The following is a 22,465-nucleotide window of genomic DNA, read 5'->3' as shown; positions in this document are numbered from 1 at the left end:
ATGCGCACATGTATTTTTTCTTATTTGGAGAAATATTTGATCATTTGGATGCAGTTTTTTGTTTGCATGTTATTGCCCCCACACCTAGCACAATTGATTATATAGGTATGATGACATTTTTATTTTAAATATTATTTAAAAATACCAAGATGACAGGGTGGACGAGCCCACGACAGGGTGGACAAGCACACGACGGAGTGGACACATAAAGCAGAAAACAAAAAGCATGACAAAATATGACAATGAAACATTTATTCAACTTAAAAAAATAAATATATAATTACATTCTCAATCACATTGATATAACTGAGAATTTAGAATGGCCTCTCTGGTTGAGATGAAAAAGGCAGGGAGTTCAAAAACCTGCCCGTCTTTTCAGCAAAATGTAAACATAAGGAAAATTATAATAACAAAACATGGCAAGGCAAGTACATTAAATGCAACAATTAGTTTTTTATTTGTGGCCAAGAAATATTGTAGTAAATAAATTCTGTCAATTTGTAACATTTACAACACGTGGAACAACTTGCCCCAAACTGATATTGCCGGGCACTTTCTGCCACAGCCAGAGGCATGTCCTGAGAACAGCAATGATTTCATGTTTATTTTTATATAACAAAATATTATCTTGTTATATTATTTTATGTTATATGTTTCCATAAAATGTAATATAAAGTTTCTATATATTGCAATATTAACTACAGAGTCTACACCTAGATTCTCACTATAAAGCTTGGAAGAGCCAGGACAAAATATAACTCCGATTGTATTCGTCTGAAAGAAGAATGTCATATACACCTCGGATAACTTCAGGGTGAGTAAATCATGGGCTAATTTAAATTTTCAAAGCTGACCTATCCCTTTAAAGGGAGTTATCACTGTGATTGAAGGACACGACATTGTGAACATCCGCGCACTTACAGTCCGGAGTTCTTATATGAGAAAGTAACATCTGAACATATTACAATCGTGTATCAGCAGAGGAAGTGTAAGTGAGTCAAACGCACAGACAGATGGTGCGGGTGGTTGCGGGATGGTTTGGGGGCAGGGAGCTGTTTACTGGTGTGTAATCCGCTCTGATGTCACTGTGTGCTGAAGGAGGGGTCTGAGATCCGCTCGCATAATCCCCGTGTGTTGATAATAAGAACATCCGACGAAGATGAAGGCGAGTCGAACAGCTCTTCTTCATCGCTTGTGCTCATAACAGGTAGGTGTAACGGATGAGACTGTAAACTGCTGTTTGTTTGTCGTGTTTTGCTGAGGGCTCTATAGCTCGTAAGGGAGCTGCACCTGCTGGATGAATTCACTGGGGAGGGAAGATGCGTTCGCCTCAGCGCAGGCCCGCTACGTTATCAAACACGCTTTTAACTTTTATTACCGACGGAAAGTTTTTAAATTACACCGTTAAATCTTATTTTGGTGTTTTACTGTGTGTTTAACTACAGGCAATCTTTATTTTATAATGTTATGAGCGACGAAATGTCCATATGGTTAGCGGTATCACCTGAAGTGACTGACTGCTACAGTCAATAAACAGCCAAATACATTGGGAAGAGACAATACAATCATTGCGGGTTTATGTGGAAGCGTTTGGATAAAGTCGCTTCTGATATTAAAATGAATAAGAAGGACATAGTGTTAATGGTGAGCTAACAACAAAACCGGGTTTTATCAAAGTGAAAAATAGAATCGATTTTACAGAACATTACATGTAATCTTATGTTATAGGCCCTACTGTTTATTGTTATTGATAAAAATATGGACAACGTTATATTTTACAGTGAAAATCTGTTCTGCTTTGACAGTCCATCCAACAAGACATATGCTTGCACTTTTTAAAAATATGAATAAAACGTTGGAAACAATATACAATTTACCAGGCTTGTGATTTGGAGTGAAATATTTACAGACGCCATCGCGTGATGCATCAAATGTGATGATATTTTATTAAAAAAGTTAGTTTATTTTTATCTGCACATTATGGTGTTTTATTTTACAAAGTTAAATTGTTTATTTTGCGTCTTTAAAATGCATCTTTATAGCATTGTTTTCATGTTTGTTTTATAAGTCGTGGTTCATAAGGCCGAATAGGTTTTGATTAACTTCATCATGTGATTTTAAGTTTTACCACCTTATTAATATGGCTATGAGTATTAAAAATAGTTGTTTAGCTATTGGTATTATACGAGATATTATACAGTTATGCACTATAAAATGTATGCATCAAAAGGTCTCTCATAATGCTTGAAACATTCTCATTATAGTCATTGATGAAATTCTAGCAACCACCACTGTCAAGTTTTCTTTTTTGTAGCATAACAGGATTTTACAACTGCAGTGGGATTTACATTTCACTTTTTTTTTATTACTCATCATTCATTAAACCTCCTGTGCTTTACTGTTCCCACTGTACATTAAACCTATACATTGGCTAATTTCTTACACTGTTATACTCTAATTCTAGAATGTGAAAAAAAAACCATTGGTTGGCACCACTAGAAAATTTAATGTTTTTTATTTTTATTTATTTATTTTTTGCCAACTCAAAGTGAGTGATACCACCTGCCACCGGGACTGCAGAGTGACCCTAATTTGCATGCATGCTCTCAGCTGTAAACAATACAAAGAGGCTGCATGCATGGTGAAAGTGAAGATCTCTGTTTAAATTGGGAGGTAAATCCCCTGGCTTTGGGTTTTTATGGGAGGTTTGACAGAATTGAATCTGCTGAACTCCAGGACTGGTAGAGTATGCAGCATGAAGACTGCCCACGGCGAGGCCATCTGTGACAGTGCTACTGCCATGATAAACCATGTCTCTGCACACGAACAAGAACATGCAGTGTTTTACGCTGTCATTATACAGACACATTGCTTGGTTAGACATTAAGCGCATTTATAATTTACACTGTCTGGACAAAAAAAAGTCGCTGTTTGGATTTTTCTTTGGGATGTACTGGAGTAGACTTTACAGAGTGCTTGACTATAACATCACAACATTTACTTCCATCAAGAGGTGCATCAATTGCAATGCAAGAGTCCAGCTCCTCCAGCAAAGTGTAAAGTCTCCTCCAGCACATCCCAAAGGCTTTCCATGAATTTAAGGTCTGGTGGGGCCAGTTGCTTAAATATAGCCAATATGTTAAGACTGTGTCTTAAGTTCTAGTATGACCAACTAGCGCTTAGTCAACGGGCAATTAGTCTTACTTTTTAGTATCAAATTAGACCAATCTAAGTTTATATATAACTGACTTAAAACATTTAAGAACAGTTTAAAAGAAAAAAAATTTGATGACTTTTTAAGACTAGTCTTAGCAGTTTATGCAACTGGCCCCATGGAGAGGTGCCAATTCATGTGTGAAAATGATTCTTCATGCTTCCTCCCAACCATTCTTTCACAACTTGAGCCTGATCAATCTTGACATTGTCATCCTGGAATATAGCCATGATGAACATGGTTGTTTAAGAAATGAAAGCTACACACTCCATCTATAATGGTTAGAAAAACTGTTGAGAAACATAATATGCTAGAAACATAATAATCACTGCAATAATAATCCAATCATATACTTAAGCATTTGCCAATTTAAATCCGGGCAGTGTATATTGATTGTATTTTTAGGACATGATACTTGTAATGTTTTTTATCTGCTTCCAATATTTTTTCACACATATTGTAGGATATACTCCTCCTCTACTACCTATGATTTCTGTGTGTCATTCAGGCATCAGCATCTAGACAATGAGCAGTGAGTGGGCGGAGCCATGAGCCATAGGGAGGAGCCAGAGGAGGCAGGTCCCAGAGGTCCACCCCCTCATTGCAGCAAGCAGCCCAATGGGACTCCTCTCGAGGGAGGTCGCCCCAAATGGAGGCCATGCCAGCTGCACAACCCCGATGCAGAAATCCAAGGCCACCACCATCATCACCATCAACAAGCCAACCAGCACCCACCTGGATCTAGCCAAGCTCCACCACGCCACCGTAGGCGGCATGTTCCTGGTCAAGCACAGCGCAGGCGGACTGAGAGTGGAGACACAGAAGTTAGAGCTGGCCAACAGCCCAAGCTGGGGGTGTCAAGACATCGTCGGGGTGGAGAGAGACTCCATCAGCACAGATACAGACAACAGCACAAAGAAGAAGAACAACAGGTGGTCAAAACTCCTCCAAAAGAACAAGCTTCAGAAGCATTATCTCCAGACGATTCCTCTCAAGAACTGCTGACTCCATCTCCTCAGGATGAACCAATCACTGATAGACTGGATGCAAACAGTCCAGATCTCTCCCATTCATCTGATACACAGATTGATCGTGATGCAGATCCAGAAAAGCCAGAGTCTTCAATGGAACAGTTGGAGGAGAAAGTTCAATGTGAAGAATCAAAGTTTGGCGAAGAGGAATTGGTGAAAGAGAACAAAGAGGAAGAGGACTGTTCCAGGGAAACTCATGGACAAGATGTTCCACCTAAGACTACTTCAAAATGTCGCTCTGAAAGTAAAAGAACCAGTCCGCTAAGAGTAGATGTTCCACCGTTCGCCACATCTCCTCACAAAATGATGAACAAACCTTTTTTTCATTCTCCACGAACCTTCCCCGAGACTCTTCGAAACTACAACTCTGATCCCAAGTCATACCCTACTGATCTTAACACCAGTCACGCTCGTACAAACAAGAACAAAGGGTTTTATAGTCCTGTGTCCCATGTTGTGGACCACCAAGATGATCTCTCAGACTCTAGTCCTGAAGCCTGCACTGATTCTTACCCTCAACTAAGCCCAGATTCTCACCCTGAAGAGACTTCACCAGAATATCAGACAGAATCATCCCAATGCCACCTAACAGATCCTACTCCAGCACTTGAGGGGCCTCAGATGTACGAGAGGAACCAGAGCATGACCATGGACGAGTCTGATGACCAGTGCGAACCACAGGAAGACATGGGTCAGCTCAGGTCAGTGGGCTCCAGGCTGCACCACTATGATGAACAGTCAGGAGATGAAGCCGAAAGCTCAGGGAGAAGCAGAGCCCAGGTCAGGAAGACATCAAGCTTGACTAGCCTATCCCTGGACGTTCACCCCCAAGAGGAGACTTCGGAAAATACTCAGCTTTCACTTGATCTGCAGGTTGAAGTAGTGGAAAGACCTGATAAGTCATTCACTTCAGCCCAAGATCAAATAACAGAGTCTTGCAGAGCTACAGGAGATGCTGTCTCTTTGGCCATCAAGGATATTAAGGAAGCTATCGAGGAGGTGAAGACCAAGACAGTGCGTTCACCCTACACGCCTGACAAGATTACAGAGCCCGTGTGGGTGATGAGGCAGGACGTGAGCCCTGTTGAGGAGAACCATCCTCAACTACATCCTCAGATTCACTCATATCCACAGTCACCATGTCAGCTATCGCAGTCTTCCCCACTGTATGTGGTGAGTGAGTTTTCCTGCATAATTAACACAATTCCTTATGATGAAGTTCCTTATGAAACTTTATTTTAAAGGACCCCTTTTATGCTATTTTAAAGGCTTTCTCCTACAATAGGTTTACATGCATCCGAGGTCAAAAAACACTTTAATTTTCTCATAATATACATGGCAGCATCACCTCTTTTCTCAGAGTGTCTGAAACGGTTCAGTCAAGGATTCAGTCTCTCTAAAACAGTCCTTTCCACGAGCCTAGTCTGCTCTGATTGGTCAGATGGCCCAGTCTGTTGGGATTGGTCTACTCTGCCCTGATTGGTCAGATGGCCCAGTCTGTTGTGATTGGTCTACCACTTACAGAGCGTGTCGGAAACCAAACCATGCCTGAATTTCAGGCTACAGAAAACAGCGTCTTCTCCATGTCAACAACACGAACCAAAGTCTTCCAGGCCTCAGCTACTCATTGTTTGAGGGTCAAAATAGACGTTGTTAGTGAGCAGCCAATGTAGACATAGGTTTTGTAACAGATTTGCATAATGCCAGCCTAAGTAGGTTCGAGCAGGAAGTAAGACTGGAATTACTGACGACTTGTTTCAGGCAGTTCAGAATCGCTGCTTTCTTTTAGGACACAAAAACTCATGAAAGGCAATATCCGAAAAAGCACAATAGGTTCACTTTATAAAAGGCCACAATTAGGCATCTTTGCAGAATAACGGCAATGTTTTTGCCATTTTTATTCTATAAGCATGGACAGTAAAGTAAAAGAATGGCAAATATTGGATAGAAATATTTCAATGCCAGACTTGCTGCGGCCCTGGAAAACCTGCAGATGGCAAGGGATTGTAAAATTGTACAAGTCATGAAAATTCATACTAAAATTAATATTGCAATTACCGTATTTTCCGGACTATAAGTCGCTCTGGAGTAAAAGTGGTATCAGTCAAAAAATGCGTCATGAAGAGTAAAAAAACATATATAAGTCGCACCGGACTATAAGTCTCATTTATTTAGAAATGTATTTCACAAAATCCAAGGCCAAGATCCAAAACAACGTTGTCGTTGCTCTGATAGAGAGACGGTTGCGTTGCATGAAGCGGTAACATTCATCTCCTTAGCAACTACCAGGGCGTGGAGACGTTACTGCACCGTTGACAAGCCTCTCCCGACAGCATGTTGTTCAAGCACCCATCTGTGGACTCCTTCCTCCAGCTCTGGCCATCTTACTTTAAGCCCGCGATTAGCTTTCTTTTTTTTTCTTCATTACAGTTAGAGTAACCTCTGCTTTTCGCCAGTCCCTCACAAGTTTCTCACTCACTCTAAACTAACTTTCTGCTGCTCGATAACCGTTTTCGGATGCATATTTTACTACCTGCAGTTTGTAATCTGCAGAATAGGATTTTCTTTTTGAGGGCATTTTGTTTGTTTTCAGTCTTTCTTAGTTGTCTTTAGGTTAATGTTTCAGTTAACAGTTTTCAGTAAATTTTTTCAGGGGTAGGCTACAGGAGCAGCATCGAGCGCGTAAAAAAAATCATCTAAAATTTCCATTTTCAGAAGTGCAGTAATCATGAATGCCTGGAAAAGTCATGGTATTTCATTTGACAACACTCTGGAAAGTAGGAATAGTTACTAATATATATATATATATATATATATATATATATATATATATATATATATATATATACAGAGATGTTAAAAATGAACAAGTGTGGTGATAATGCCACTTATGATATTAGATGGCAGTGTTTTTCTTTTTTTACAGGCTCCAGTTCAAGATGCTGAGCTTCCTTTGGGAGCAGAATCCTCTGGAGTCCATCATCAGGACCAGGATCTTGACATCAGTCCTTGTGTGTCATGTCAAGAGGTGAATTATTCTATTTGACTTGCAGCTGATACATTTATGTTTTGATCTTATACTTATTCCTTACGCTTTTACTGTAATTGTAACAATACTGTGTTTTTGGTTTGCAGCCTAGGAGAAATTTGGCCTCTTTCCCTACATATGTTGATGGTACGTTTAAGGAAACCAGACTCTTATGATACGTGTCAAATAAGACTTATAAGGAATTTATTATCCTGCTATCTTGTAAGATTGTAAAAGCCATTTGAATTTAAGGCTGTGTCCCATGAAGCTTGTCAAGAATGTGTCCAGGATATATTTCACTTTTAATTTTTTTTTAAAAACACGTTGGCCACAAATATTGGCACCCTTTTATTTAATACTTTTTGCAACCTACTTTTGCCAAGATAACAGCTCTGAGTTTTCTTCTATAATGCCTGATGAGTTTGAAGAATACCTGACAAGAGATCAGAGTCCATTCCTCCATACAGAATCTCTCCAGATCCTTCAGATTCCCAGATCCATGTTGGTGCTTCTTCTCTTCAGTTCACCCCACTCATTTTCTATAGGGTTCGGGTCAGGGTACTGGGACGGTCTTGGCAGTAGCTACATTTTGTGCTCAGACACGTTTTTGTGTTGATTTTAATGTTTGTTTTGGATCGTTGTTCTGATAGAAGATCCAACCACGGCCCATTATAAGATTTCTAGCAGAGGCAGTCAGGTTTAGATTATTTATCTGTTGGTATTTGCAAGTATCCATCAGAGGTGTAAAGTCCAGGTTCAGAAAGTAAAAGTCCTCCTGAGTATTTTGTTCCAATCACCTGGATTTGCTAATTAGCACAGTTTTTCAGCCAGGAAATAGAACTAATTAGTGAAATCACCTGGCTGAGTTCATGGGTGGAATAAACATATGGCAGGACTTTTACTTTCTGACCCCTGGACTTTACACCTCTGGAATCCATGGTACCATGTATCTGAACAAGAAGTCCAGGACTTCCAGGAAAAAAATAGGCCCTCAACATTAAAGATCCAGCAGTAAATTTAACCGAAGACATGGAGTACTTTTTATCCCTGTATGCTGCCAAAAAGTTCTTTTTTTTTAGCTTCATCTTGGCCTAAGTGTTTCCTCATATTTACACCCAACAAGAAGTCATAGCTAGACAACTTCATGTTCCTAGTCACCCTGGTGTGGTAAAAATGTAAAAAATGAATGGGAATTTACTTCAGAAATATTTTACTCATACAAATTTCTAGGGGTGCCAATAATTGTGGCCAACGTGCTTTGGAGAAAAACAATTATTTCCCAAGGTGATTTTCCCCCCTCACTTTTAAGTCTTTTACTTCAATGAAAGGTTAGATTTTTTTCTAATTTTTTGAATGAATTATTGAAAGGACAAACAATGCAAATTATATTTTACAGCCATCTTTGATCATATTTACCAGGGGTGCCAATAGTTCTGACCAACTATATAGACATATTTATATAAAAAAAAACTGTTAAAAACTACTAAAACACACAATACAATTATTACAACTTTTATTAAAATAAAAATATAAAAACTGATTTAAATATTAATAAAAACTATAATAGTATCTCAATAATTCTAAAATAACTGATAAATACAAACATGTTTTAAATAATTTTGAATACACTTACTTTTTATTTTTTTTGCATATTTAATATTTGCATTTTGACATTATTTTCAGCTTTAATTAAGCTTATTTCTCCTCAGTTTTCAATACCATTGTGCAAAAAAATAATTGTAAAGTTTTTTTTCAACATATTAAAAATAATAAAAATAAATGATATTAAAAATAAATAAACTGACAGGACAGGATGATTTTCATTACAGTATACCAGAACTGAGGTTCCAATGAAAATTAAACACAACAGGAAAACATTGAGAGCATTTACAGTGATGCGAATCCTAAAATAATGCATAGCATCAAGTTCAATATTGTGCTATCCCTATGGTCTGCCTGTTTCCACAGTTCCTGGCCCATGTGACCCTGAGGATTTGATTGACGGCATCATTTTTGCTGCAAACTACCTGGGCTCCACCCAGCTGCTGTCAGAGAGAACGCCCACGAAGAGCGCTCGCATGCAGCAAGCCCAGGAGGCCATGAGCCGCGTCCGGGTGAGCAACACACACCCATATACACAAACCAGTTGCTGTTTCCTCTGGTAAACTAATTATTTGACGCTCCTGTCTGTTCTCATTTTAGAGTGTGCTCAAACGTACACACACCAATACTTCACTCAATCACTAATACAGGTGAAACTCTAGAATTATTAGAATATCATGCAACAGTTCATGTATTTCAGTAATTCAAATTTAAAGGTGAAACTTATATATTTTGTATATATAATTATATACATATGCATGATTATTCTTTTCAGAGGGCCGTTATTTCTGTATTTCTAAAAAGTGTTTTTATTGATTTCATGTAATATTCAAATTTTCTGAGATTTTGAATTTGGGGTTTTCATAAGCTGTAAGCCATAATCATCAAAATTATAACTTTTGCATGATATTCGCATTTTTCGAGTTTCACTTGAGGTTATGTGAGGTTATGAATGGAAAACATGTCACAAACATCTCTGAATATCTGGCCTCTTAACAAACAAATGTGAGGGATAGGTAGTTGATTCTGAGAGTCAGTTTTTGTCTCGGGGCCCGCTGATGTCATTCTGATCAGAGCTGAAATTTTGATAGTGTTTCCCAAAAACCTTCAGCCTATCACAATACCATAAGATCCCACGCATTTGGGCGTATCAAATTATTTCCAAACCAATGGTATTGCGTCTGAGCTGCCCACCATGCCCTTTTATGTTTGTAGGCTTTATTTGACCGTTCTCTGTTTTTATTTGTCCCTTGCTGAGCAGACAGCCCAGACACAGGCCAAAATCAGAAATAAGGTACGGTGTTTGTTCCTGTAGACATGCAGGTCTTTAGTAAGATTGGTACCTGCAGTATCATGTATTTTTTGCTGTTCTTTTTCCTTTGTCTTGTATCAAAATGTGTTGTTTGTCAGGCTTTTATATGAAAATAAGAACCAAGGGATTGAAATCTAACAGCATCTCTGATGGTGGACTAGAGTGGTGTATTTATTAGTGATTCGCTGCTTTAAGAGTAATAACAGTTTTTCTTGGCTTATGGTATCAGCAGGGCACTGAGAGTGGGCCGCCATCCAGCACAGAAGTGGACCTTTTTATATCAACGCAGAGGATCAAAGTGCTCAGCGCTTTCACACAGGTGCAGAACACGCTTTGAGCTGGTTTCACTTTGAATTTTAAACAGGTTTGCATATTGTGTACTAGACAGACATGTTGATATGCCTTATATATATGCCCTATCATCAGACGATGATAGGCCTTATTCTGGCCAAGAACTGTTTACACATGTCCATGTTTTACAACTTAAAACGGAAAACGTTTTTGGCAGTTCATTTACACAACAGCGTCATTTTGGGGCCCTGAAAATGCTAAATTTTTTAAAAGGGTTTTTAGAGTGCACGTTTTTCAAAACTATACAATTATCGTCTCCATGTAAACTACAAAAACGTGAATTTGTGAAAACAGTGACGTCATGCATAGTACGTGTTCAGTCTATAGCCGCGTAGTTTTTATTTTTCAAAGTGACATCACCAACTACTGGGCTGGAATGAATAATATAGCGTTTTGAGTCGCATTCGCTTTTGATAATGTTGTCGTCTGTATGCAAAACTTTTCAAAAAATGCAAAGGAAAAAAACGTTTTTAGTACATTGTTGTCGTTTAAATCTGAAATCAGATCGTCTGAGGGACAAAGTTTGTTTTTAAATTTAGGGATGGGTCAAATTTGCAAATGTCAAGTTGTTAAATCCTGTCAATTTAATCAAAAATGCAATTCATACATGCAGTGATTTAAATTCATCTCTTCTAAAAATGAACATGTTTTTAATTTCTCTACAAAAAGTTATTTTGGTATTTTTATTGGAGCATTAAGAAAAAAAATTCAGGGTTATATGACTGTCTTGGTATCATAACCAAGAGAAAAGCCTCATTAAAATTGAGGCAATTTTTTGTAACTATCATGATTTTTTTTTACATTTCTAAAAACAAAAGAAAAAGTCTCATTAAATGACAAAGTCAAATTCAGTGTCATGTGGTGCAACCAACTTGCAGAAACAAACATAAAACAGGAAGTGATATCATAGAGAGGACATGTCAACATCAGTAAGGGCTCGTTCACAGAATGCGTTTTTGCTTTGAAAGTTGAACTTCTTTTCACTTGAGCGCCGTGTTTTTAAAACACAATGTCGTGCGCGAGACGCTGCAAAAGACGCCAGACTTAAGCGCAACGGTACATGTCCGTCTAGTGCGTTTACATAGAGAAACAATGGAAAAGAAGCGCATTGGAATGAAAAAATTTGTTCTGTGTGAACTAAATCTCTTAAAATATCCGATATTTGGACCTTTTCATGTTAGGTTCTTTCAGGTTGTAAAATGTCATGTGGTGTGACATGGAGCTTTTTATTTGTTCTGGACACAAATATATACAGCAGTTATAGGAATAAACCTCATTAGTTGTGATCAATTGTTCAGAAACACAACCTGACCTCTAGCATCCTCGTCTTGGCAGGACACCATGATGGACCATCCGCTGAGGACCATCTCATATATAGCCGACATCGGGAACATGGTTGTGCTGATGGCTCGTGGGAAGATGATTCGCTCTCAGAGCGCACAGGAGAACCTAGACACGGCAGAGACGCAACACACAAACCCAGCACGAGACGACCAGCGCCAGTACAAGATGATCTGCCATGTGTTTGAATCAGAAGATGTGAGAGTTTCAACTGTTACACCACGTCCTCCATCGAAGGCTGCAAATTGTTGATGTTTTTTGTATTGCTTGGTTCTTTCTCTCTGTCAGGCTCAGCTGATTGCTCAGTCCATCGGCCAGGCCTTCAGCGTTGCGTATCAGGAGTTTTTGAGAGCCAATGGCATTGATCCAGAAGACCTGAGCCAGAGAGAGTACAGCGACCTGCTCAACACTCAGGACATGTACAACGACGACCTCATTCACTTCTCCAAGTCTGAAAACTGCAGAGATGTAAGTTGACCAGTGGCCATAAAGTGACAGTAGTTGAGCAATTTTTTGTTGTTGTTCCAATTTGTTTTTTCAATGGGCAATTGTTTCAAATATGTGTGTCCAGCCCTGCAAAGTACCAATGATTATTTATCGTTGCTAAGCCAAACACTGCAACTAAATTGTTTCAACCCTGTTACAGTAAGTTTGAAATTCATAAACTTAAATTCATAAAGATAATGAGTCTCTTATTAGATCATGCATATAAAATTAAAATATCAATTAGATTTCTGTTGATTTCTACACAAAAAACGTGCAATGACCATTCAGCCCTGTTACATAAAAAAATCTTACAGGGTTGAATATCAATTCTATAAGATTGGAATATCACACTATAGCAAATTATTTGCAGTCATTATTTTCGCCAGAATTTTTTTTTTTTATATACACAAGAGCTTTGAAAAAAATATACAAGGTAAATTTAAGCATAATAATATATAAAAACACCTTGATAACATAAAAAATACTTGATAATGTCACTGTTTCTAATATAACACCAGGAATAGCAAGAAAACCATTATTTTAAAATGGGGAAGTGTATATGGCACAACAGAAATTAGAGACAAAACCAGATTCTACATTTTCTCATAATATGCAAAAAATAATTATGAAGGAAAAAATTGTGTTGCCAAAGCATATTTTATTTTCAACAAAAACAAAATGTAGTTGGATGATATTCCAAACAATATATATGTTTTTTTATTATTTCAAAATGAATTTTGCCATGCACATTTAACAGAGCTGAACTATAAAATAAAATGACTTCTGATTTGAACTTAATTCATTATTATCATTATTATCCTGTAATAATGAATTGTGGCTGTTTGTCAGGTGTACATCGAGAAGCAAAAGGGTGAGATGCTAGGTGTGGTTATCGTGGAGTCGGGCTGGGGCTCGATCCTCCCCACGGTCATCATCGCCAGCCTGATGCACAGCGGACCCGCAGCCAAGTCTGGGAGACTCAACATCGGAGATCAGATCATGACCGTCAACGGCACAAGTCTGGTCGGACTGCCGCTCTCCACATGTCAGAGCATCATTAAAGTAGGACTTGTTTGTTCTGTTGTGTTTTCTGTATTTCTGATTTGACAACAAACATTTGAGCTTTTAGACTCTACACACACTGATTCCAAGGGAGATTCATTTTAGCATGTTGCTAAGCTAATAGCTCAAAGCTGTAATAATCATAAAAATACATAACATAGAAATGTTGGGTAAAATAGTCTTTTTAAGTAAGTTAAACTTAAGTTAAAGTTAAAGTCCCACTATGTTGAAAATCAACGGAGAGATTTCCTTCCGCACGCAGATTTCACTCAGAAGTCGATCATGTGTATTTGCCGTGTTGACCAACAGAAAACTGGTTTAAACGTGACTTCTGTGTGAGCTTCATACATCTATTGACAACCCATCATACAGGGAACTTTGGCTTATGTTCTGGCAATGTTCTCTCAAATTTATGAACTAACATTCTTCCACTAACATTAATAATTGAAATGTATCTGTTCTTTAGTAATGTTCTCAAAGCATTAGCACCAAAATGTAGCCTGGCATACCAGACACACATCAAGATGTTAAGTCTGGGAACTCTCCATTGGCATGCCTCAATCCGAGGGGCGGGATAAACGGTTGTCTTTCAAATTCCCTCTGCACACAATTCATACTTTGCAGTCACGTGACTACCATGGATACCTGGTGGGCAACAAACGCTGACAAAATGGCCAATACTACAATCAATTATATAGTGAGGCTATTTTGTTTCCATAGCACATTAACAAAACATTTAATGACACTAATAACACTAAAAAAAAATACAATTACTAAATATGAATAATATCACTAAAATGATATAGGCCTAAAAACAGTCTTTAGTTCGTGAACAGCACAACTCTGCCATCTGTGAAAATTAAAAGCAGCTTCAAAAACTTGTTTAAAAAGAAATATTCTTCAAATTTTTTACTGTCATTAATGTAGGTCCACAATGAAATATTAAGCCAGTAAATTAAGATAGTCGTCGCTATACCATTATGTCCATCGTCGTCTCTGAGAGAACGCAGCGTTAATGCAGCGACAGATCCTGAAAGCCCAGTCCGTTTCTACTTTCACTTTCGGGGGATTGGGCGCGTTAACATGCACGTTCTTAACCCGATTATGCTGAATTATAGTGCATCCAATTGCACAACAACTATCTGGCATGTCGTTACACCTCAAAACACCAACTGTTGTATATTAAAACTGGCGACGTCCTGGTAAGATCCTTGATTAGTTTAATGGGTTGCCTTGCTAGAGAACGACGTTCTTGCCCGCCAGCCAGTACTTGTGACGTCACATGCAAAGTATGAATAAGATAGCGCTACAACCAACCAGAGCAACGAAGAAGGTGACGTAGTCTGAGCGACAGAGTCAGAGCAAAGCCGTCCTTTGTTCTTGTTTCAAAGAAAGTTTAACTTCAAATCCTCCAGAGTCGCGGCCAAAGCCGAATCGAAGGACCGCTGTTCCCAAGCAGCAGCCATTCTTTGTTTTCAAGTAGCAGTGAACCGTCGCAACTCTGCCATCATGTTAAGCCCGCCCGCCGACTTTATATACAATCTGATTGGCCTGACCAGTTTTTGTTTTTTCCAGCTCGAAAGTCAACGGAGAGTTGCTAGACCACACTGGCTGCAAAATAAATTTTGCTGCCGCTAGGGTGTGTCTAGATTTCTAGGCTAACAAAAATGCTATTTATACATCCTTCCTGGAATTTTCTTTTCCGTAAACAGTGGCAGTTCTAGACCATTTCAACTGGGGGGGCCAAGCTGGGGCCAGTTGTGCTGTTAGAGGGGCCAGTTGCATTTAGACCTTATTGTTGTCATATCATTTTCTGCACTGCACTGCAGGCATAAACAGGCAAAATACCATGTTTATAATCATTCAACAATGTATTTGCATTTCCATTATATTTTTACATTTGCATTACATATTCAGTATTAGTCACAGTAACTGTAATTGACATGATGTCCTTCTTTCTCTTCATTTTGGTGAGAACTATAGAGCAAAAGCAATGGGGACCAAGAAGCGTATTAATTAATTTACTGAAAATAACTGACTTGCTAGGTAACTATGTCTAACCATTTACAGGGTTCCTGCACACTTTTTAAAATCGAATTTAAGGCTTTTTAAAACCTGAAGAAATCAAAATTCATACCGTACATTAGGGGTGTGCAATATTGACAAAAATATATCTCAATATTTTCAATGTTTTGTTGATGATTAGATGATATTTTACTGATTGTGTTTTTGTGCTGGTGACATGGCTGGTTTAGGCCTGTTGTTGACAGCTGACTCACATATTCATATTTTTTTATATTCTATGCAGTGGTCAGTTAACAGCAGGGACCGAAAATCATTTTTTAATTAATTTTTAATTAATTTAATTTGCCACCTTAAATTGATTTCCAGGGGCATTTTCACCTATATATGGACATTCTTTCTAAACTTATTTAGAGTTATGAATCACCTTTTATGTCAAATACTAACATTCAAATTATACAGTAATTATACTTATTTATACAATAATACTTAATTATACAATAATTATACAGTACCACTGTTACCAGTCAAATTAAATCATTTAATCAAAATCCATCTTTGCAGTCTAGAGGAGACACAGAAGCGGCATTAATATATTTACACTCCATTCACAATTGCATAAATAAAGCTATGAGATTTTTTTTTAAATCAATATTTAAACATGAAATTATTTAAAATTTTAACGTTTTAATTAAAGGGTACTTTAAATATGAAACTAAAACCGCCAGTAGCCGGCGGCAAGTCACTGTCTTAATAAGTGAGTTGAAGGATTCATTCATTCAACCGATTCGTTCAAACGGCTGATTCATCCGGGAAAGGAGCAAGTGATTCCTTCAAAACGCAGATTTCAGTCAAGAAATCATCGCTGTCTGTTGCATTGAGACTCTGCTACCGTTTCATTTTGAAATTCTAGTCTGCGAAATAAAGGGAAAACAAACAATATTGACAATATTGTGTCTAAAAAGTAACGCCCAATGTTAACTTATTGTTAATTTAACTGTTGTATAAGATCAATATCACAGTTGCAATTGTGCACGGGAAAACAGCACTCTTGCTGATGTGATATTCTAATATAAGAACATAATATGATATAAATATAAGAAATAAACTAATTTGGGGACATAGCCTACCTATGAACCGCACACAGCAGTGAAAGGACGAGAGACAAATGCGATGTCAGCTCACAGTGCCTCGTATACAGTTAAAACAGTGATTACAATATCATAATAGACAATACACATCGCACACCCGATACGCACATAAAGAATGAACTTGCAACTGAACTGACATTTACCAGCTTTCTCCTTCTCTCCTCTCTCGCGTGCAGGAGACAGACGTTATTCTGCCGCGATTCCCGCGAATGTGATGCGAATTGTCACGTGAACAAGCAAATCCACAAAGATAGAATAATAAAAAAATAATACGCATACAACGATAGCAAAAAAAAACATTTTTGTAAAAATTATTTCACACTCCACATTTAGGGGGGCCACAAGGGGGGCCAAGCTTGTTGTCACAGGGGCACGGGCCCCCCTGGCCCCCCCTCTAGAACCGCCACTGTCCGTAAACATTTTAGTTGGACGTTAGTCTGTTTTTTTTTTTATAAACGTTCCCATAATACTTGCAAAAATAATGTGTTTTGATTAGTCTGGTCTACCTGTTCTGTGTTCAGGGGCTGAAGGCTCAGTCCAGGATAAAGATGAACATCGTCAGGTGTCCCCCTGTGACCATGGTTCTCATCCGCAGACCAGACCTTCGCTATCAGTTGGGCTTCAGTGTACAGAATGGCATTGTGGGTATTAACATCAAAACATTGGTCAGTTTTTACGGTGTTTTACTAGGTAGCTGCTACTAACAGAGTTGATGTTTTGTTGTCAGATTTGTAGCCTCATGCGAGGGGGGATTGCAGAGAGAGGAGGGGTCCGCGTGGGCCATCGCATCATCGAGATCAACGCTCAGAGCGTAGTGGCCACACCTCACGAGAAGATCGTCCACATCCTGTCCAACGCTGTGGGAGAGGTAAAGTGTGTCTTCCATCAACTACGGTTGGGGAGTCCGATTCCTTTTCCTGTATTCTGGTGCCTTTTAATTAAACAATTGCTTTTATAGCTTAAAACGGTTATGACATACCTTGCAAGGTTTCCCGAAGATTAACAGGGCAACAAAAGTCTAGTAAGTTGTTTTGAACAAAAAATCCTTCCCCCGCCAAGCAGTTAATCCACAGCGTCATGCATGAATGTTGCTATAATGTGTGAGACAGACACACACACTAGATGTCGCAGTAATACCATGCTGAAAGACTCTCAACTGTGTGGTTACAAAGTATATTACAATGGCATCGATTACAGCTTAGCCAATTATAATCAAGAACTGAAGGTGTCCATTTTATAACATGTGTTGATACTTTTGTCTGGCTATAGCATGAGACAAAATGTTGCATAATGCTGCCATCAAGGCAACGTCTTGTTCAGAGACGTCCTTGCTTATTTCAGCAAGATTCATTCTGCACATGTTACAACAGTGTGGCTTCATAGTAAAAGAGTTCGGGTACTAGACTGGCCAGCCTGCAGTCCACACCTGTCTCCTATTGAAAATGTGTGGTGCATCATGAAGCAAAAAATACGACAACAGAGACCTCAGACTGTTGAGTACGTAAGGTGTTAGTGTTATAACAACATAGTGTAAGTGTGACTGTAATTCAATGCTGCAACAAAGACTGCATGATGCCTTTAAAAGCAACAGGCGAACAAATGAAATATTGACTTACACCAGCTTGTTTAGTGACAGTATGTGAGCGCACAGCCAGACACTCCTGAGCAGCAGATATGCCAGATGCTGTTTATATTGCTGTGTCAGGCAGTGCAGCAGGTGCGAGTAGTGAAAACATGGAATGGAGTTTAATTTATATTAGGGGTGGCACGATCCGCTTTTTTTGCCTCCGATACCGATTCCGATACCTGGGACTCAATATTGACCGATACCGATCCGATCCAATACTAAAATAATAATTAAAAAAACAGTGCCAAATGACCTAATAAACTGTATCTGTATGCCTCACTGTGGGGAAGAGACTGGGATTATTCTTTTGTTAAAGGCATCAAAGCTTGACTTAAACATTATTTTCCTTACTTTGTAAAACAATACAGACAAAATATATACTATATAATTAAAATACATTTATTTTAAAATTTTAAGCGCAACTTTTTAATGAAGCAGCAACATATGATACATAGATTGGACAGAACAACTAAGGCTATCAATAAACTGCCATTGCGCAAAAGTATTGTAATATGAAAGGCTCCAATTCAGAGCGGCACGAAACCTTATGCGCATCCCGTGCGCAGAACGATGCGCTCGAAGCAACATGGAGTCACGGCGCGCAGCGCGTCGCATTGAAAAGTTCAAAGAACAAAAGTAAGATATACATTTATTTCTTTATTTATTCATTAGTTTGAGCCTTTTAACAGTTTTAAATTTCAGTTAATGTGCGTGTGAAGAGCAATTATATCGCTCTCTACTCCAGTGTTGTGATCACTGAGGAGTTGTGTTGTGATCTAACGTTAACAGACACCCGGTTGAAAGTAACATGTGAAACTCCAGCACGTTAAAGTCCTTTTATGCAAACCATAGACCTTTATCTACATATCTACAGTATAATAATAGGAACATTGACTCATCTTTGAGAGAGTTTCATCGTGTTGACTGTTTTACCCGAGCGCGACGCGCTGTTTGAGTGGTGAGAATGACTGACAGCCGCAGCGGAGGGAAGCACTTAGGTGAAGATTAATTTAACGATTTAAATCTGTACCTCACATTAAACTATATGTAATGACTTCAGAAATCTTGGAATACAGTACACGAAAACATTATAGTGCTTTATAATGTTGTTGTGCCTTTTGTGTTGTATAACAATAACATACGTAGGCTACAATATCGGATCGGATTTGGATGGTCTCGTCTGGCGATACCCGATCCGGCAAATATTGCTATTATCGGAGCAATACCGATACTGAGTATCGGATCGGCGCACCCCTAATTTATATGGACTGTGAATGAGCCAGTGGAATGGATTTGAGGAAGCAGCAGCGTGGAAATCAAGGCTGTGGCTAAATTTATTTTTAAGAGTTTTTTTTAGAGTTTATTTTATTAGTGTATTCCTCAAGTGGATGGTACGAATGAAGATCTGAGCGACTTTGATAAGGGGCAAATTGTAAAGGAGACCAGTTCAGAGTATCTGAAACGGCAAGACTTGTGTGTTGCTCTCGGTCAGGACTGCTGAAAATTTACCAACAGTGTTCGAGGAGGGACAAACATGATGCACAAGGGTAATGAAGGCTCTCCCGTCTGGTCCGAGCCAACAGAAGGTCTACTGTGCCACAAGTCACACAATTTTAATGATGGTTATGGGAGGAATGTGTCACAACACACAGTGCATCACACTCTGCTGCGATGAGAGAGCCTATGATGACCCTGCTCTCCGTCGAAAGAGCCTACAATGGGCTCGCGAGCGTCTGAACAGGACCTCGGAGCAGTGGAAGAAGGTCGCCTGGTCCAATGAGTCCCTTTTCGTTTACATCACATGGACGGCCGTGTACATGACGCCGTTTACCTGAGGAAGTCATGCACCAGGATCACTGTGGGACGACGAGCCGCTGGAGGGAGTGTGATAATCTGGACAATGACCTGCTGGGAAACCCTGGGTCCGGCCGTTCATGTGGACGTCAGTTTGACGTGCAACCGACCTAAACACTGTGTCAGATCAGGTACACCCCTTCATGACAACGGTTTCACTGGTGGAAGTGATTGTCCACATTGATCAGGAATGGTTTGAGGAACCTGATAAAGAGTTTAAGCTGATTCCCCAGATCTCCGATCCACAGCGGCTCCACCTCACATCCTACAGAACTGTACCAACGCCAGATATGACAGGGGTCTGTAGAGGCCATGCCCCGGCCGGTCAGCACTGCTTTGGCAGCATGCGGAGGTTACATTTAACATTTAATCTTTTAGCTGACGCTTTTATCCAAAGCAACTTCCAATTGAGGAGAGCAATAGAAGCAATCAAACCAACAATAGAGCAACGATATGCAAGTGCTGTGACTAGTTAGTTCAGTATGTCCAGCAGAGTACATGTAGCAAGTTTTTTTTATAGATATAGAATAGTAAGTGTTAGTATTAATGGGTCAAGTGTTAACGAAAAAGATGCGTCTTCGGCAGTTCCTTGAAAATGGCTAAAGACTCAGCAGATTGGGTTGAGTTAGGCAGGTTTTTCCACCAGCAGGAACAGTCTGTGAAAGGGATTTTATGGCTCTTTGGGATGATGGCACCACAAGGTGGTGTTCACTTGCAGAACTCAGGCTTCTGGAGGCACTTAAGTCTGAAGTGGTGAGTTTAGGTATAGGGGTGCAGAGCCATTGGTTGTTCTGTAGGCAAACATCAGTGCCTTTAATTTGATGTGAAGTTGTGAAGCGAATTGAAGAAGAGAGAGGCTCTTGCTGCAGCATCTGGATCAGTTGCAGTTGTTTGACAGTTTGACAGTGAAGGCCAGCTAAGAGAGCATTACAATAGTCCAGCCTGGATAGAAGATGAGCTTGCACAAGGAGTTGTGTAGCATGCTTCCATAGGACGGGCCTGATCCTCCTAATGTTGTAAGGCAAATCTGCGGGACCGGGCCATTCTTGCGATGATTTCTGTCAAGTTCAACTGATCATCAGTCAAAACTCCAAGGTGGTCATAATATTTCAGCTCATTCTATGAATGAAATCGCCATGTTGTCACTGTCACGAGTCCAACCGTGTCAATGTTGCTTCACTTACATTCACATAACCACTCCCATGGCCTCATGGGATAGTGAAGTGTCCATCATACTGACACTTCAGAATCTCACCTGAAGTAGTAGATCCGAGTACTTTTCGCCTACTCTTTTATGAACGCTATGAATTCTGACATACTACTGTACGTGGCTCACATACTGTTTTTCACCTACTGTATAGTATGGAAGTAGGCATATTCTGACCCGTTTACACCTTTCAAGTTAGCATGTTGCTGAGCTAATGGCTTAATACCATTACACAAGACTCGTCACTCGTATTGTTTTGGATGGGGAAAAGTGCAACGCTCAATATGGCGGAATGTTGACAGTTGTTGTCAGATTTCAAATATGTAATTTAATCGTAAGCTTGGTGGAAAGTTTTGGAGAATTTGATGTTTCCTCATTCAAAAAGATAGGAGCTGCACTCACTTGACTGAAATAGATGCCCGAGAGACGTTTCAAAGATGGCCGCCGAGTGAAATGACTTGTCTTTTCAGTGTATACTGTAATCATGCAAATCTGTATTCCTCAGATCCATATGAAGACTATGCCTGCCGCCATGTACCGCCTGCTCACGGCCCAGGAACAGCCCGTCTACATCTGAAGCTCTATCACCTTTACACACGCTGACCCAGACTTATTTATTGAGATATTAATATAACTGTTTACAGATTTATTTAACTGGATGTATGTATTTATTATTCCATTAGTGCATAAACCAAACCGTTCCAGCAGCATCTGACCTGCCTTAATCTCTATGTGATCTCTGAACGCCGTGATCACACCACTGGCATCAGTTCAGTGTTCAAACGTACCAAAGAGAACTGAGCGGCCCGACACACGGCTGGACCCACATTATCAGAGATCAACGGCACTGAGCACATGAACATTCACAAACCTGATTTACTGAGCTGTACTGTTGTCATCAATAAACTAAAGCTACAAAATATTTGCACATTTTTCATTTGTCACATTTTCTAACACATTTGGTAAGAATTTTTTCAATGTTTTTAAAAGAAGTCTCTTCTGCTCACCAAAAACTACATTTGATAAAAATACAATAAATAATGTAATACTGTGAACTATTATAATTCAAAAATAACTTGCATAGAAAACAATGCATTTTAAAATGTAATTTATTCTTGTGATAAAAGCTGAATTTTCTTACGATCCTTCAGAAATCATGAAGTGCAGTATGATGCTC

General features: G+C 39.1%; 1 protein-coding gene across 4 annotated transcripts; it reads left to right on the top strand.

Moving 5' to 3' along the window:
• Nucleotides 1–797: 797 nt before the first annotated feature.
• apba1b (amyloid beta (A4) precursor protein-binding, family A, member 1b) lies at nt 798–22,208 on the top strand. Of its 4 annotated transcripts, none has more exons than XM_077243196.1 (14): nt 798–814; nt 1,099–1,207; nt 3,723–5,418; nt 7,172–7,273; nt 7,381–7,420; nt 9,242–9,387; nt 10,137–10,169; nt 10,420–10,506; nt 11,874–12,077; nt 12,168–12,347; nt 13,215–13,427; nt 17,122–17,241; nt 17,328–17,468; nt 21,794–22,208. In XM_077243196.1, the coding sequence occupies exons 3-14, from the start codon at nt 3,763–3,765 to the stop codon at nt 21,863–21,865; spliced, it is 2,994 nt and encodes a 997-aa protein (XP_077099311.1). In that variant the 5' UTR covers nt 798–814; nt 1,099–1,207; nt 3,723–3,762; the 3' UTR covers nt 21,866–22,208. The 4 variants fall into 4 exon arrangements, with proteins under 4 accessions (XP_077099311.1, XP_077099310.1, XP_077099313.1 ...); XM_077243195.1 differs by having other exon boundaries at nt 10,417–10,506; XM_077243198.1 differs by lacking the exons at nt 798–814; nt 10,137–10,169 and having other exon boundaries at nt 894–1,207.
• The last annotated feature ends 257 nt before the right edge of the window (nt 22,209–22,465 follow it).

The sequence above is a fragment of the Siphateles boraxobius genome, unplaced genomic scaffold (genome assembly GCF_051911475.1).
Source record: "Siphateles boraxobius isolate OS27281-9 unplaced genomic scaffold, OSU_SipBor_1 25, whole genome shotgun sequence".
In the NCBI taxonomy this organism is placed as follows: Eukaryota; Metazoa; Chordata; class Actinopteri; order Cypriniformes; family Leuciscidae; genus Siphateles; species Siphateles boraxobius.
This window is presented reverse-complemented; position numbering and strand designations above follow the sequence as displayed.